The 17,470-nt window shown below is 41.1% G+C and overlaps 1 protein-coding gene across 1 annotated transcript; it reads right to left on the bottom strand.

Annotated features, from left to right (window-relative positions):
* Positions 1-859: 859 nt before the first annotated feature.
* On the bottom strand, positions 860-16,598 carry rap2aa (RAP2A, member of RAS oncogene family a). Its single transcript, XM_030758612.1, has 2 exons — positions 15,649-16,598; positions 860-2,571 (listed from the first exon to the last, which is right to left on the bottom strand). Exons 1-2 carry the CDS (start codon positions 15,960-15,962, stop codon positions 2,334-2,336), a joined length of 552 nt encoding a protein of 183 aa, XP_030614472.1. The 5' UTR covers positions 15,963-16,598; the 3' UTR covers positions 860-2,333.
* Between the last annotated feature and the right edge of the window lie 872 nt (positions 16,599-17,470).

Consider the following 17,470-nt stretch of genomic DNA (forward strand, 5'->3'; position numbering starts at 1 on the left):
TGGCTGAAGAGATAACTCTTCAAGAGTCCTGCAAGTTTTTGTGGGAGCCAATAGTTTCTCCTACTGATTCAAGACTGAATGAGAGAGTCAGTGGAACCCTGGACACAGATTTTTTTTGCCCCATACCCTGATACATAACAACATTCACTTGCCTCTTTGTAATATTTGGGAGATTTTGGATCACTTTGGATCTCTCTCAGGTTATTTTGGGCCTTTGCTTTGGTGGTTTTGTGGTAATTTCATGTGGTTGTTTAAGAGTTATTTTTGTTCCCACAGATCATCCTGAACAACACCTGTCAGTGAGACTCAAAATGATTGGTGTTTGAAATCTTTATCCAATCCATGTTGTTTTCAGTACAGATTAATGTCATTTTGTATATAGTCACCACTTCTGTCTTTTTTTTAGCATTTAACCTTTATTAAGCAGGTAAAGAGTGCAAGGGAATGACACGCAAGAAATGGTCAGACCCAGGCCCCTGTATTAGCCTTCAGGGTATGGGTCGCCTGCCTAACCAGATGAGCTATAGTGACACACCAGTCAACCCAGCTTCTTAATTTGGTTTCCTACATTTACAAAGCTCTGATTGGTCGAATCATTAGGATATCTGATGGTGATTTTGATCTGAAAGTGTAAAAAGAGGACAATAAATAAAGGGGAACTACAAATATGAATTTGGAACAATGCAAAACTTTCCACAGTTCAAAAATCAAGTTCTATCAAACAGGAAGAGGCGCCTTTCTGACTTGAGGAACAGCAGCAGCATGCTGGATTCCCAAGCAGAGGAACCGACTCAGTTGCAACATATTGCTCATTTGTTTTTCCATTCCGTTAATTTCACTGAGGCTCCGCAGTCGCAGCTGAGTGTTGAACGCACTTTTATTGTTTAGGTGTCAAATGTAACAGTGTCACCATTCAGAGAGGGGTAGAGTAAATGGTCACATAAAAAAATATAAAATCAACAATGAAAATGGTCACACGGGGAAAGTCTGCTTCCCGTGGCAACATAGATGTACAATTGAGACAGTGTCCAGATCCAGACATGTATGTGTTTGTTTTGCACATTTTTCCACAGCCTATAGTAATCTCAAACAAAAAGAGTCCTTTTTTTGTTCACTAGCCATGCATACAGTTGACAAGTCCACATGTGTTGAGTCAGTGTCTTCATAGGAGCTGGCACTTTCAATACAAATTATTTACACTACCATTTATTATTCTTATTATCATCGTCGCCTCCGTCAGCACTATTTGTTACTATGAATTTGAATACTCTGAGCACATAAAGAATGGCATCAGGATGTTGAAACTCTAGAGCGTCACGATTCATAGTGATACCAGAGGACAAAAAGAAAAGTATGACAAACATTGGCATCTTCACTTTAAATGTCACCCATTCCTGAAAAGAGTTTGGAGAGACAGTCTGTGGAGATATTCAAACACTGAAATCACCTTCTGTCCCATCAGGATGAAGCGGCTAGTTAAATTACTATTCAGCAATCTGCTGTCAGAATCTCCCAGAGAGGAAAACAAAACATCACACGATATGTGAAAGACTCTGCTATGCTTACTATCATATCTCAAAGTGAGAAAATAGGAAAGAGATGACTGCACCGTTGTTTTTTTTTTTAAGAAAGACACTGACTTATGCATTTTTCTCTCCATTCCTTTTTTTAACAACAAGAAAAAATATATAAGAAAATTGAGGTGCTTTCAGGGCACCTCTTTGGTTCAGCCCTGTGATAAGTAGAAAAAAAAAAAAATCTCTCCGTCAACCTCTGCAAAAATTAAACTGGGAGAAAAATTTTTACATACTGTAACTCAAATACTTCTCAAACTGAATCCCAGAAATCTGTTATTTGTGTACAGCAGCTACTTGGAACAGAGTCATGTAACAGGAAATGCGTCTCTGTGGTGTCTGTGAAAACTGCGATAACAACAGTTATTTGCAGCAGATTGTTTAAGAAGCTATAATGAGTAAAGATCCCGATCTGTGATTACAATTTTTGTTTTCTCATAACTGAATAGCTAAAAAGAAAAAAAAAGCAACATAAGGCGAGGGCATGTTCCTTTTGTCATTTGTCAATTTCTCTTGCGGCAAATTCCTGGCAATTTTCATTCAAAGTGTATGTACCACTCACATGTTATTATTATTAATCATGTCACTGCAAATTTAATGCTCCATTGACTTAATATCCATTGCGCTCAACCATGAAGTCACCTTCCATTTAATTGGCATGTGCATGTGTGCGTCTAAGTGTGTATCTGTCCACTGCAAGTCAAAGAAGTTCCCTCTAAGTGGACTTTTTGCCCAGCCTGTTCTTGGTGGCCCTCAGGGCTATTGTATATTGCAAGAGGAGCAGCAGGGGTCATCCTTGTCTGGCTGGGCGGCGTAGTCCATCTGCCGAACGATCTCAGCGAACAGTTCATCTACCATAGTTTTGCTCTTAGCCGAGGTCTCCATAAACGGGCAGCCCCACTCCTCGGCTAGAGCCTGACCTTCGCTGGACGATACCTCCCTCTCACTTTCCAAGTCCACCTTGTTCCCCACCAGGATCACGGGAACCTTTTCGTACCTGAGGACACACACAGACCGACGTAAGTTTTTCTAGAAACAATATACAGAGACTGCTGCGTATAAAGCAGATTAGGAGTTTGCTGTATTACTTTTTTCCTTTAAAAGTGAAAAGAAAGGCATTTTACACACTCACCCAAATGAATGGGTGAGTATGTATGTACATATTGTATAAACACACATGAACTTTGACACACTGTACACTAGGGAAATAATTATTTGAGCCCCTGCTGAATCTGTAAGTTTGCTCACATACAAAGAAATGGAAAGTTTTTAATTTTTTATGATAGTTTCATTCTAACGGAAAGAGACAGAATAACAACCAAATATCCAGAAAAAACACATTACATAAAAGTTATAAATTGATTTGCATGTCATTAAGTGAAATAAGTATTTGATCCCTTACAATCCATTCACAGGTTGGCTGTGTGCAAATCAATTACAGAAATTCCTAATCTCAACTATATGTAATTATATGTGTCAACTGTATAAACACACCTGTCCACAGAAACAGTTTCTTCCATTCCAACCTCTTCACCACCACACTGTAATTCAGGGATCCTCAAATCCAGGCCTCGAGGTCCGGTGTCCTGCAGGTTTTAGATGTGTCTCTGCTTCAACACACCTGAGTCAAATATAGAAGTCATTAGCAGGACTCTGGAGAACTTGACTGCATACTGAGGAGGTAATTCAGCCATTTGATTCAGGTGTGTTGGATCAGGGACACATCTAAAACCTGCAGGACACCGGACCTCGAGGCCTGGATTTGAGGATCCCTGGTGTAATTGAAAGAGCTGTAAAAGGGTGTCAGGGACATGACTGTAGACCTGCACAAGACTGGAATGGGCAAGACCATGAGCAAGAAGCTTGGTGAGAAGGTGACGACTGTGAGCGTGATTATTTGAAAATGGAAGAAATCTAAAATGACCCTCAGTTGTCCTCGGTCTGGTGAGGACGCTTATGAGAAAGGTGGTGGATCAGCCCAAAACTACACAAGAGGAGCTTACTGTATTAATGATCTGAATGCAGTTGGGCCCACAGTCACCAAGAAAACTATTGTAACACACGACACTGTAATGGACTGAAATCTTGCCATGCCCACAAGGTCCTCCTGCACAAGAAGGCACATCTACAGGCCTGTCTTTAGTTTGCCAGTGAGTAGACATCTAAATGACTGAGAAAATGCTTGGGAGTTTCTGCTAAGGGTGCAGGTTGTGTTTTGTTGTTCTTCCAACTTTACATTTTATGCATACGTTTATTTTTATGTACTTTTTCCTGTTTTTTTTTTTTAAATACACCTGCATCACAGCAAATAGGCAATTAGTTGCAGCCCTCCAGTTTATGTACGAAACACGGTGTTACCTATGTCCTCTACTGGGCCCAACACATCCTTGTAGATACCCTGTTGGATGTTGTATTCTGCTTCATACCTACCTTATTTAAAATGCTGTCTTTAATGTGTTTTATGATGACCTTGCTGGAGGACACAAGGTGAAATGCAAAATGAAGTTGCATCTTCTTCAAGTGTTGCATGAGTGTTGATTTCTTTCATATTGTAAGATATTTTTATTACATTTGTCTGTAATGTCTGTTCATGCAATTTTTTGAAAAAGATATAAAGTAATAACAAATGAGTGTAACGTAAATAATAATCCTAGTGCGCTGGCATAATACCATTGTCATAAATGCATGCAAATACAATCAGTTTTAGTTCAAAATCAGTAATATTTCCCTTATTCTGGTGCAAAGAATAGTTAGGATATCACACATCATCTGGGAACCATGAATACCCTCACAGAGGTCCTCATTCCTACAACATTGTCATCTTTGTAGCTGTAGCACAGAGTATAATCTAAGTATTTAAATCCAGTTGTGTAGTATGTCAGGTAAAACCTGCAATAAGGATAACCAATAAGAAAATTAAATTAGCTGTGTGTTCTACTGGAAACCCCAGCAGAACAGCAACAACCGCACCAAAACAAATGGAACCAAAAACTACATCAGTCTTCATGAACCCTTTTCCAGCTTGTCTCCATCTCAGCAAATCCAATAATGGCTCTGGACTCTGGATTATTTTTCTGAGGCCTTTTAGCAAAACAACATGCAGTACGGTATCTTCATAAATGTATTGAGGGCCAGCAGTTTCAACAGTTCTCACTATATCTTTACATGCAAACTGCTGATTGCTAAATGTTCAAAAATCCTATGACATCCTAGGCAAACAGTGGTGTTGTTTTCCCAGTGTATCTAACAAAATAAGCCTGTATCTTTCAAAATAATGATCTTGGGGAGTATTTTTGAAAAGCTCAGCTGGGTGAAAGAGGTGGGCTTATTATGACTGAAAGGTTACAAGAAGGATAAAAATGAAAGTGTTTCCACTTCAGTGTACAGATGGACGTTGAGTGTGGGAGGAAGCTTTTTCAGATCATGAACCAGAGTGGCACCAGCCTCATCTAAGCACTACGTGTAAAGCCTGACCCAGTAGAGCACAGGAAATGGGTACTAGCGCTGTGACCCCTGAGGGCAGGAAGTGGCCATAATCCTTTGAGCTCTGAACTCCTTGGCACGAAGCTAAAGCACAAAATGTCACTGTGGAACTGGACTACTTTGAAGACAGCCAGAGGAGACGGTCAGTTAAAATAAATAGGCTGCTCTATAATTACTTAAAAAGAAGCAGCTGTGATGCATTTCCACCAATATGATCACTACATCAGTTTTGATTTTGGGGAACATGGCAGCCTTCTGAGGCACTTTGTACACATCAGAGGAGATAACAAAGCTCAAAAACACATCAGAGACATCGCAGATCATGCGTATTCACATCCTTTAAACAACAGGTTGTTATTTCTTTCATCCTTATCGGTATGCAAAACGACCAAGGGAGCACTTTCCGTCTGTCGGACCCGTCGTTTAAACGTCTGTGTTCACTTCATAGTTCACAGAATAGTCAAATTTAACCCGAGCACCTGTCAGCATCATTAGGGGTTTAGAATTAGAATTCTGCACTCACTCTGTGAAATATAGATGCCCTTAAGTTATTTACCAAAATGAATATCGTCCTCATCCTTGTTTGCTGTAGTAAATGGTAAGGAAGGAACTGGCTACTGTTGAAAAGACAGGGAGGCCACAGACTACTTGTGATGCTTTTCCAGGCTGAGCAGCCAGAGCATTTCTTAGAGGTTAGGGGGCTGCAGGTTTCAGCGTTAAATAAGCTTAAACTAGCTGACTTTGATCTACTCATGAATACATTATCCAGTGAACTTTAATCTCAACTATCCTGTTCTGTTCCCAGGATCAGTCGAGAGGAACTACCGGGATTTAAGAGACAATCTCGGAGGTCGGTCGGTGTGTGTGACCGAAAGCATGTTCCTCTTTGAGCTTGGCAGGCAACCTGAATGAGAAATAACATGTTACGATTCTCAACTTTAACATTCAGTATACAGCGCCCCAGGTCTCATTCGCTGCATTCCTGGTGTCTATAAAAACAGCAAGGCTGTGATTTTTCTGAGAACTTTTGAATCACAACTAGTGGGTGGTAGGTTATTTTTGCCTTGAACCTTGAATTCCCTTTCTCACCTTCACTGAAAACTCCCGCCCTAAAAATAGCTGTGGGTGGGCAGATTGAAAGGCAGAATCTTTACTTTTACAGCTGCATCTATTTAAGAGAAGGGCCTCTGTGTTTGGTTGGGCTGATGATGTCACTAGGCTGTTGTTCTGGCTAAAATCACCCACTCCAAATCACCCAAGGAGGTATCTACTATCACATGCTGTTTCACACCACCTCTCACTTTCCTGCCCCAAACTGTTCTTACACAGTTTACAATGGTCAGCACAAACCCAGCACACATGGCAGAAACATTGAGGTTATTTCAGTTTAAAGTTGGTCCTAGTAGGAGAACAAACACTGGACAACAGTGGTCCAGTCGAAGCATTTCTTACAATCATATTATTGCAACAAAGAAAGCACATTTATCTGTTATTTCACATGTTGGGTAAGTGTTCAACAATTTTTTTTTTCTTTTTATAATTTTCTTTTTAGTTTTACTGGCACAAACTGAGAAATAAAAACACAATAAATCAATAAATAATCAGAAATAATCATAAAGACCAGCTGGACCACTATCCAGCCACTCGGTCGTTCTCAACCACCCGTGGGGCTCGGGGCAGTGACTCCCAAATGAGGAGAATGGCTCCAGCAGATTCCAGGAACAACATCCGAGATCCCTGTCTAGAAGAGCGCAGTAATAGGAACATAGGAACAACTAAGATGCTGCGCTGGACCCTCAAACTCCCGGGCGTCTGGCAGAGGACCAGAGCTTGGAGGACAAAGACTGCCTACAGGGCAAGCAAAAAGCAAACTATCTGATAATGATTCTAATAGTGATAGTAACTATATATATATATATATATATATATATATATATATATATATATATATATATATATATATATATATATATATATATATATATATATATATATATATATATATATATATGTGTATGTATATATATCATTGTCATTATCAGATAGTTTGTTTCTTTCTTCACAATAACTCTTAGACAGTAATTCACTGGATACACTTATATGGTCTGAACAAACCTCCCTGCTGCACTTGACAGAGCTGCACATGCCAAATGTCAAACTTCTAAAGAAAAAAGAAACTTTAATTATTGTTGTTGTCCCCAAAACCATAAGTACCTTATAATCACATTAAACTGTAGTGTGGTGTACCTAATGTTTTTGTTTGTTTCTTTGTTTTTGGTTAGCTGTATACAATTTATGCAGCTCATTTGAGCCTCATCATAACAGGAACACAGCACAAAGGCATCTGGAACCAAATAACAGAGGGTCTATATATAGTCATAATAACAGAGGAGAAAAGCAGCAGTCCAAGGAGGTGTGAGACAGAGGCTGCCACGGATAGTAAGGCTCACAGGGCTTCAGTGTAAAGGTTGTCAGCTGACCAGCGGTGGCTGCTGCAAGGAAGGAAGGCTTGACTGTTACAGAAAACATGAGCTTCAAAAGACAAATGAATTACTGAGCAGGTTGCGTTTGTGCTGTGACACAAACAGCACAAACAACATGTCGCTCTTTAGCCTTCGGCTCGTGAGCCTGATGCCAGAGGCAGTGGAACACTGACTGCAAACATCCATTCAAGCTTGCTCAGACACATCTTATCTATAATGCATGATGCAGATCAACTCACGCAGACCTTGCTGACAGACGGTAGAAACCAGCTGCCCAAGAGCCACTGGATTTGAGTCTGGCCAGCAGCAGGCAGGATAACAGAGGAAATGCTGTTGCTGCCCCCCCCGCGAATAACATTTTTGCAGAGGGTCTTCAGTTTAGTCAGAGGAGAGAATTCAGCTGAGTCAGATAGCAGCAAAAAGCTCCTCTTTGTGTTTTAATCAGGAATGACTTTCTTGACCCATGGCAAGGATGCAATTTGTTTTTTGTTTTAAAACAATCAATAATACATGACAAATAAAATACTTTAAGTCTCTTTGGGATGACTATGAGAACTAATTCTTTGCTTCCCAAAACCCTTCAAAAATTGATACTGTTTACTGATGGTAGACACGCTGGCCAAGAAATGCCAAAATGTACAAGATAAATGAGTCCTTGGATCTGAGTTATTACAGCAATACACTACCAGGTCCCTGTGGGTGATCGTGCTGTCTGACACAAATTCCTTCTCTTATGTAGTACATGGCCAAATATCTAAAATGCAAGTACCATTTTACTGGAAATTTGTTCAGGTTGAGCAGTCGGTCAGTAATACACTTTGAATAATTCATTCAAAAGTTCTAACCAGCAAATATGGCACAAATACAATAAACCCCTCATCCTTTGATATCTGTGAAAGATGATCTTGCACTTTTATTACACTGTCAGTATCAACCTCGTGTTAGAAAACAGTTGAAACAGGAGTAAGCCTTTAGTGAGCCTAAAGGAGTTTATAGTTTCCAGTTTCAACTGTTTAAGGATTTTCAGAGGAATGTGTTAAAATAAGCACTCACTGTAAAACTTGGTAAATAACCAAAAAAAATAAATAAAATTTTCAGTACAGTTCGTTTGTTGTTGTTGTTGTAGGGGTGTCTGTGGCTCAGCAAGAATTGATCACCTCCTTTGGGAAAGATACTGAACCCTAAGCTGCCCCTGATACATCCAGTGAATGTGTGTGAATGTTAGGCAAAAGCAGTCAGGCACAGAAAAAAGTGCTTGTGTGAATGGGTGAATGAGGCTTGTAGTAAAAAAGCACTTTGTGTGCTCAAACTGGGTAGAAAAGCTCTATATGAGTACAGCCCATTTACCAACAAGCAGTTTAACTGCAGCGCAGTCTCACATCATCCTGACTACTCATCAGTAGTGCTGTGCTACAGAACTGGACTTCATGAAACAAATGTTTAGTTTGTAGCATCAGTGAAACCCTTGCTAAGGTACAACGTGGCAAAAGATCCCTAAACGGATACAGTTCAGGGGGTGCTACAACAGTTGAACACATGAAGCTCAATGTAGGGTCTGGGTTTGCTGGATGTGATCCACACCAGGGGCTGTAATTAATTATTAGAATACCTTCTAAATAGAGTCTGCAACATTATAGCTCTCATGGTGCTTTACTCAAAAATATTTTTAGGCTGCTTATCGCTTGAGAAACATCATGGCTCCCTGGAGGTTAGAATGACTCTCCTTTGAAGGTGGTGGAGACCATGTGATGGGGGGGGTTCAAGCTGTAATGCAACATACGAAATATAATAATGCATACAGTCAGTGCAGTACAAAACCTGTGGGCCTAGCTGCCGGCCCGGCTGTTCATCCCCTGCTGTGTTGCAGCCTCTGTGGCAGCCGAGAGCAGCAAAACGGTCTTTTATGTTTCCTGGCTCAGTTTTGTGCTACTGGATGATAAAGCGACTCCCAGGCTGTTTATTTGTGCTGCTCACTTAACAAGACACAAAGTTAGAATAATTTGTGTCACGCATCAGCATGATCCTTCGTGCTTACCAGAAAAGCAAGTGTATTTCAGAAATGATTGATCACTACCTTGGATCATATTTCATATTTTAGATTTTATTTATTCTTTTTTTTTTCTTTTTCTTAAACGCACTTCTCATTGTTAGAGTGCACACCGCCTATGTTAATGGCTCTGAGGCTCGGACACAACGGTGCTTTAAGTTAATTGCTGGCACTCCACCTTGACTTGCAATGGCAGTGGCAACATGCAGATGTTTAGCAGATGTTTACCACGTTTCTTAATTTAGCAAGTAAGCATGAAGGCCTTCCCGACAATTAGTCCACTAAACATTAGTCAAAACAAAGTCTTATCCCTTCATTGCTATGCGTGTAAAATACATATTATTATATTTTTGCATTTCTCTGTAAGGCAGCGCAGTATTAAGAAAGTTGTGACATTCTTTTGCAGGGCTTGACCCAAATTTTTGTTGATTTTACAACTTATTCAGGTCTATTTCTATTTACTTTTATATCTATAACCAAATATTTCATTATTGATTGGTGCATGCTACATAAATCTTGTCTAAAAGATTAAAAATTGTCTATATTTTGATGTATCTGTCATGCATGCATTGGGGATGCTAATGAAAAGGACTTGCCCTGTCTGCTCCTGTTGGTAGGGTGAATGTTTAGTGAGTTATGGCTTACAATGTAATAACTAATGGCAGCAGACTGCCATACTAGCTATCCATCCATCCATCCATCCATCCATTTTTTTTAACTGCTTATCCAGTGCAGGGTCATGTGGGTGCTGGAGCCTATTGCAGCTGTCATTGGGCAAGAGGTGGAGTATACCCTGGATAGATCACCAATCCATCACAGACCTAACGCAGAGAGACAGACAATCATTCATGCTCACATCCACACCTACAGCTAATTTGGAATCACAAATGAACTGAACATGCATGCCCTTGGACTGTGAAAGAAGGTTGGAATAACCGGAGAAAACCCACGCAGGAACAGTGGGAACATGTAAAGGCCCCAGCCAGCCAGGAGATTTAAACCCAGGACCTTCATGCTGTGAGACAACAGTACAAAGGACTGCATACCACTAGCAGTGCAAAATTTATACTTGCTTTATGGGGGGTGAGTCTGTGTGTGTGTGTCTCTTACCAAACTAATCTGACCCTTTCTGAAATTGCGAGTTTTAAAAGAGATGAGAAACATCTTGTTGGTGTTTCAAAATTTATCAGGGAGGTGAACTACAGCCCACTTTGCTGGGGCTATAACACATCATTTTTAACGCCAAGCCATTGTGAAGTAATCATATTGACATTCAGCTTCATTCGTTCCCCCAGTTTTCACAATAGCCAAAAAACAGTACTGAAAGTGGACAAAAGGTGAGACCTCCTTCATCTAGTTCTGGTACATGCCAACAATCCTTGAAAGGATAACTCCACAGTTTATGTCTTAGCACAAAGTAAATATGCATTCACCATGAATTACAAGACTCGGCCCTAGGTTCACGCTAGGTAACGCTGGTTGGTGCATTGTCCAAAGTTGTCATTTCACACATGGAGCACATACCAGGAAATAGCTTGTGCCAGCTGCATTCTCACTACTAACTCTGCTTTGTTTATACAAAGGAGATGTTGGAGTAGAGAGTACAGGAAGCACGACACAACGGCTTGCCCAGTGGTTTGCTGTGGATTCACCAGACTATACTTGCATTATTCTGCCACTGCCCCAAAACACAGCAATCAGACATCACATGGACTTTGTACTAAGAAGCTGGAAGGCTGAAGACATTTGCATTCTCACAGGCACCTCCGTCAGAAAAGTTCAGCACTGCAGTGAATGTCTGAAAACTGTTAAATTAAGTAAAAAACATTTTTAAAAAATGTGCAGATGAACCAGCAACACCACTGCAGGAATGCAGTGCTAACAGCAGGGTTTATTATGATATCCTGTTTCACCAGTTTCTTCCTTACTACTCTCTAAACATGGTACTTCTATTTCTATACTCTTAAGACACCAATCACAGCACTTCCCCAGTGTATAGTTAACTGCAGCTGAAATGCGGAGCGATGAGGTCCCCGGCCGACACAGGCAGACCAGGGTGTAATCATGTCCATCCAAAGCCTCTGTGCTGAAGCCCGTCTGTGCGGCTATCAGCAGGCACTGATTGAAGCTGACAGGGTTCAGAGCGAGAGCGACGCACGGCAGCGCCTCTGACCTGAGCGACAGGCAATACGGTCGTGACCGGTCATCAGTGTTTTAGTAGTGAGGTGAGACAGAGAGGAAAAACAAAAACAATGTGAATGCTGTTCACATAGTTGCTGACAGGATTTGACAGAGAAACCTATAAATGTCTTGCTCAGGTGTTTTTAAAGGATAATTACACATTTTTTTTTCCCTGCCCTAATGTTACCAATAATTTATCTCATCTGTCTGCATGCTATAAATCATGTCTTTTTTTTTTTTTTTTTTTTTTTTAATATTTCTCTGTCTTTATTTTTCCTACAACCAGTGGTCATTTCCAGCATGTCCCACAATGCCTTTCAACTAGCCTGACAGAACCTGCCTGAACTTGTTGCATTTTGGCTGAGGGTCTTTAGCCAGTGAAAGCACATCTTCTAATAGCCAGGAAAGCAAACAAGCTCTTCACAAATGCCTTGATGATGAAATGTCTTTATGAGCAACTGTATGTAAATTGTGAATTCATCGCCTTCTATGAAGTATTCCTCACTCTATAACTGATGAAATTCAGTGCAAATTAGTGAAGCGTTCAGAGTCCTCAGTGTTCTATCTAAACAGTTATCAAAAGGCCCAGAATACATTTCTAATTTTGGGTAACATTCAGACAATTTTGGCACTGATGCAGATACATGTAACAGTGTTTACATTGTGTTTTCTTGCAAGCAGGATGTTTCTGTTTACATTTGCAGGTACTCACTGGAAAACGTAGGGCTTAACAAACACAATTAATGCATTTGCTTTTAAAATAAAAGCTTAAAACCTGCATTATTTACATACTGTACATATTTACAGTCCTTCTTCTTCGTCTCTTCTTTGGGGTGTCTGTAGCTCAAGCAGGTCACCTACTAATTGGAAGGTTGGTGGTTCGATCCCCGGCTGCTCCAGTCTGCACACCAAAGTATCAGATGCTCTCCAATGTGTTTGTTGGAGTGTGAATATTAGATAGAAAGCACTTATGTGTAGAAAAAAGTGCTTGTGTGAGTGAGGCAAGGTGTATAAAAAGTGCTCAAATAGAAAAGCACTATATAAGAACCAACCCGTTTGCCATTCACAGCTGTAGTGTGTTTCTCGTGATGTTAACGTCACTTGTACACCCCCAGAACAACCACTGGACCTTAGTGTGCATGCTTGTGTTGTGCACACACAAGGACAAACAAATCAGGGATACATCGAACGCTCCATAGCTTTAACTGCACTCAGAATCTCTACAGGGAACTAGAGCCCGACTGACAGGATTTTTAAGACTGATATTGATATCTCAGCTGTTTTTTTTTTTTCCTTCTCAGATACATGAAACATAACCAGAGACCTGTACTAGGAAGCAGCTTTTCAGGGTTAACCCTGGGTTTTCAGTACTACAAAGGCAGATCACTTCCTACTGGGGTACATCGCCACGGTAACTAATGCTATAACTTAGATTAGAGGTCAACAGGTAGACACCAGTCTGTATTCTGGAAAATATTGTCACCATTCTTGGAAGGTCTCTGTGGATGGAGAGTAGGCGGGCCTAATGTGTGTTTTTTTTTAATAGCATCTAAAGTCTTTGTGTTTCCCTGATGAGCATCAGTACTGAATATAAATTCTTACACAAAACTTTATTCCTGAAAAATTGTTTCCTTATTATAATCAGATGATTACATGATTCAGTGCTCACAGTTAAGGGTTGTCAAATATTTTTTGCAAAGACAAGCGTGTTTCCTGTCTTGATCCTCGATGGTTACAGAAAGGTAGAATTACATGATCTGCAAGACTTTCCATCTTTCCATGAGTCTGGTTGATTTATCTAGTAAACAGTTAAAGCTATAACCATGAGGTACGCACTTAGTTCCCTGTCATGTAATTTGGATTTCTTATGTCTGTGAAATCCGGTCACCAGTCTGAGTACTAATGTAGCAGTACGGGATGAGCGTAGTTTGCTCTTTACAATATATTCCAACACTTTTCAGGAACAAGAAGTCACCTTATGCAACTGGAGTCATCAGAAGCTCTTATTAAACTTCTGCCAGCATGTATGAAGAGCAAAGAGAATAGTAAAAGCGAGCTTTTCATGGTCTTGAATGATTTGTTTTTTTTTTTTTGAGTTTTTTTTATGGTGCAAGGTTAGAAGCAAACAAGGTCAATTTTGCTGATGTTAGGAAAAAGCCTGAATAAGCGAAGAAAATACATGCACTGCCATTCAGAGCAAACTTTCTGAAAGTAGGAGTATATACAAAATGTGGGTCACAGCTTAGTAACTGTACCGAATATGACATTTTTTTAAAGAAAGAAAGAAAAAAAAAAAAGCACAATCTTAAGTTTTAGATGTCTAACTCCCCATGAAGCCCAGCACCAAATCAACTAGTGTGTGGGAGTAGTGTTGTGGAGCGTGATCTTTCTGCTACAGAAAATAAATTCTGCTGTGATATTAGACAACAGCACCAGACTCGGTGCTAGGTGTGAAAAACACAACAGCCTGGCTGCATCTGCCTCGTGAGCGCACCTACACATCATTTACATACAAAACGGCACGCATGCACGCACGCACGCACTCACACGCGCGGCAGACTGAACATACCTCTTCCCGTTCTCAACTCATACGGGAGAAACGTGTTGACCTCATTCTTTCATCCGGAGCCACATAATAATAGGATTGTTTAGAAGGTGCATTTGAAAAAGTCTAAATCCAATTAAGTGACAAAAACTAAAGACAAGCTATAAAAATAAACATCCACAGCATGATTACGTTTCATTCTGAGGTGGAAGGGTGGAAGGACTGTGACGAGAGGCTGACATGCAACACTAAAACTTGACATGACTGCATCACCCTTATACTATGTGTTATACAGTATAAAGTAATTAGCTGCATCATTAAATGGTATGAGGTATAGGTTGATTTCAGGAGGCTCCTTCTTCTCTATGGAGCCTATTTGACTCCCTAAACCAACTCTAACACATCCACGATACCCACAATGACTAATGAACCCACACAGTTGCAGCTCAGCTCACACTGCCTGTAAACTGGAACACAGTTGCCGGCTAACAGGACATGAACCAATCTGATCTGGAGAGGTTTTATGACCTCATGCCATGCCAGCAGGTGAGCATTCAGTACAGTGTATCTGCACAGTACATTGGCCTAGAGCAAAGGAACACCAATAACACGACAGCTCCACGCAGCCTCGGCTAACCTCTCCCATGTATCAATCATCAGCTCACTGTGGTGACCTCATATCTGGATCATCTGTGCAGCAGCTCTGAGACATCAGGCTTTCCGTTGTGCTGCTCTTCCTAAAGAGCTTGTGCAGCTTGTTAATTAAAAACACGGTGACTCCTGCTGCAGATCTGTGCTTTCACCAGTCCTGCAGCTTTTTTTTTTTCCAGCCGTGCTTTCTTGAAGCTCTCTGCAGAGCCTCTTTTGCATCCCAACCGGGTATTCCCGGTTGGGTGTTTCGCAGAGGTTGCAGCATCCGGCACTGTGGACACAGAGCGCCACTAGACAGCAGCTTGGCAGATCACAGACACTATTTTGTTTGCTTTGACAGGAAGACAGACACGTCTTCACAGTGCTGAGGGGCAGGAAGGATCATCACTGTTGTCTTGTTAGTAAACACTAAGCAGACATTAAAAAGTCTTCAGGAACATTTTATGCTGGGTCAGAGGCATGGGGGCAAGAAATATGGGTGAGACCTGGAATACCATAATAGGCATGTAGTGCATGTAGTGTTGAAGATGCATAGCATCTTCAAGCACAGTTCCCAGATCAGGCCTAGGCCCATCCTGCAACTACATTACCCATTAGTCCAGCATATATGTGTGAAAAATAACCTCCTACAGCCACACTTAACATTATGGACATTTCTCTTTTCCTGCACATCATTTCACCAACCTTTTCACTCTTATGATCTGATCCCTCATCGGCTTTATGTCCTGGAAGCTTTGCTGGTTGACAAGGCTGTAGACCAATATGAATCCTTGACCGTTTTTGATGTACAGGTCGCGCATTGAGGCGAACTGCTCGGTGCCAGCGGTGTCAAGGATCTCCAGCACCGAGGGCGAGGAGTCCACCTCGATCTCCTTGCGGTAAAAATCCTCTATGGTGGGGTCGTACTTCTCAATGAACGTCCCGGTCACAAACTGCACAGTGAGGGCGGATTTCCCGACCCCACCGCTGCCCAGGACCACCACTTTATACTCGCGCATCGTGGGATTTAAATCGAGTCGTAAGGTATCAATCTCCGCGCGTCATTGAAATCAACTCAAAATGTTCCCGTGCGAATCACATTTACCATTCGTGTCCCATTCTTAACGGGTTGTCAGTAACACAGTCTTGCTCGCTGCTGCTCAACTATGGCAGAGCACAAAGACTCGGCACCCCAAGATGGATTTCATTGTAGATATTCCCCCATGCAGGCCAGACACAGACAGTTATACGAGCATCCGAGAACTGGATGTGTCCAAAAATGCGCAAAGAGAGAAAGAGAAAATCGCCAGATGATGTTGAATGTGCGGGTTTTCATCTGCTTAGCTCACCCCTCTATGCATCATAAAAAAACAAACTTGCTCCATCGAGGACACTGGAAAAACGCTGGCTTAGCCCCGGAATGAACTGCAAGCGCAATTTTTCAAGCTGCAGGCCGCTTTAGAGGAACTCCCCCAAATTAAACTATCCTGACACTCAGTTAAAGAACTTGCGTCTCTTTGTTTCTCTTTCACCATCTCTGACATGTCTCCGCTTCTCCCCCGCTCTCCAGCGCGATTCCAGCCGCCATACTCTCGGGTGGAGACCCGCGGCCGCTGCGTAACCAGCCGGTCCCCACTCGGCTCCCGTACCGAGGCACAAAAAAAAAAAAAAAAGGAAAAGAAAAAAGAAAAAAAGAAAAGCCTACGGATCCTCCTTCGTCAGATGGAAACACCAACAGCCCAATGGGAGCTTCCGCTTTCTGTATACCTCACTCGCGCCTGAATGGGAGCCTCGCGGAGGCAGCCAGTGAAATTCATCGGTGACATTTCCGTTCATGTGTTAAAATTCCCATCATTCGGTTGCCCCAGTGACATCCAAAGAGAACTCATCCAATCACGGAGGCGGCTCGAGGATGTGTATCCAAGAGGAGGTGAAACGCACCGGATGCTGTTGCTATGGCAACGCTGCATTTTTGTTGCTGCTACTGTGCGAATTGTGAGAATGAAAACTCATTTACCTTAGAAACAAAAATATTTCATAAACTTTTATTTTGTTGATTTCCAGCAATACAGGCTACATTAAAAAGCTTTAAGTAATAAGCTCAAATGTGTATATACGTTTTTTTTAAGCAAAGTGTAACATAAAAACTTGCAAAAACAGACTTTCACTGAGGATGACTCAGGTTTTCTAATGCTGATGCATTACAAAATTAAACAGAACTCACAGCTTTGCATTTATATGACATTTATTTATTTATGTATATTTAATATCAGATTGTACACAATTTCGAATTTACAGGAACAAAAAAAAAAAAAAAATCCACATGAAATGTTTAATTATGCACGATTACTTTTGGGAAATGTTAGCACTCACACCAGGGTGGAACCAAATAGCTGTGGCAATGACAGCTTAACCAGAGGCTTCAGTGTTTATTGTGTCAGGTCACAACAAAATGCTAGCCAATCCCACAAGCCAATCAATATCAAGCGTTTCAGGTGTGGTTACAATCTGTAATAAATGACATTGT

Source organism: Archocentrus centrarchus, chromosome 21, assembly GCF_007364275.1.
Source record: "Archocentrus centrarchus isolate MPI-CPG fArcCen1 chromosome 21, fArcCen1, whole genome shotgun sequence".
NCBI classification, from domain to species: Eukaryota; Metazoa; Chordata; class Actinopteri; order Cichliformes; family Cichlidae; genus Archocentrus; species Archocentrus centrarchus.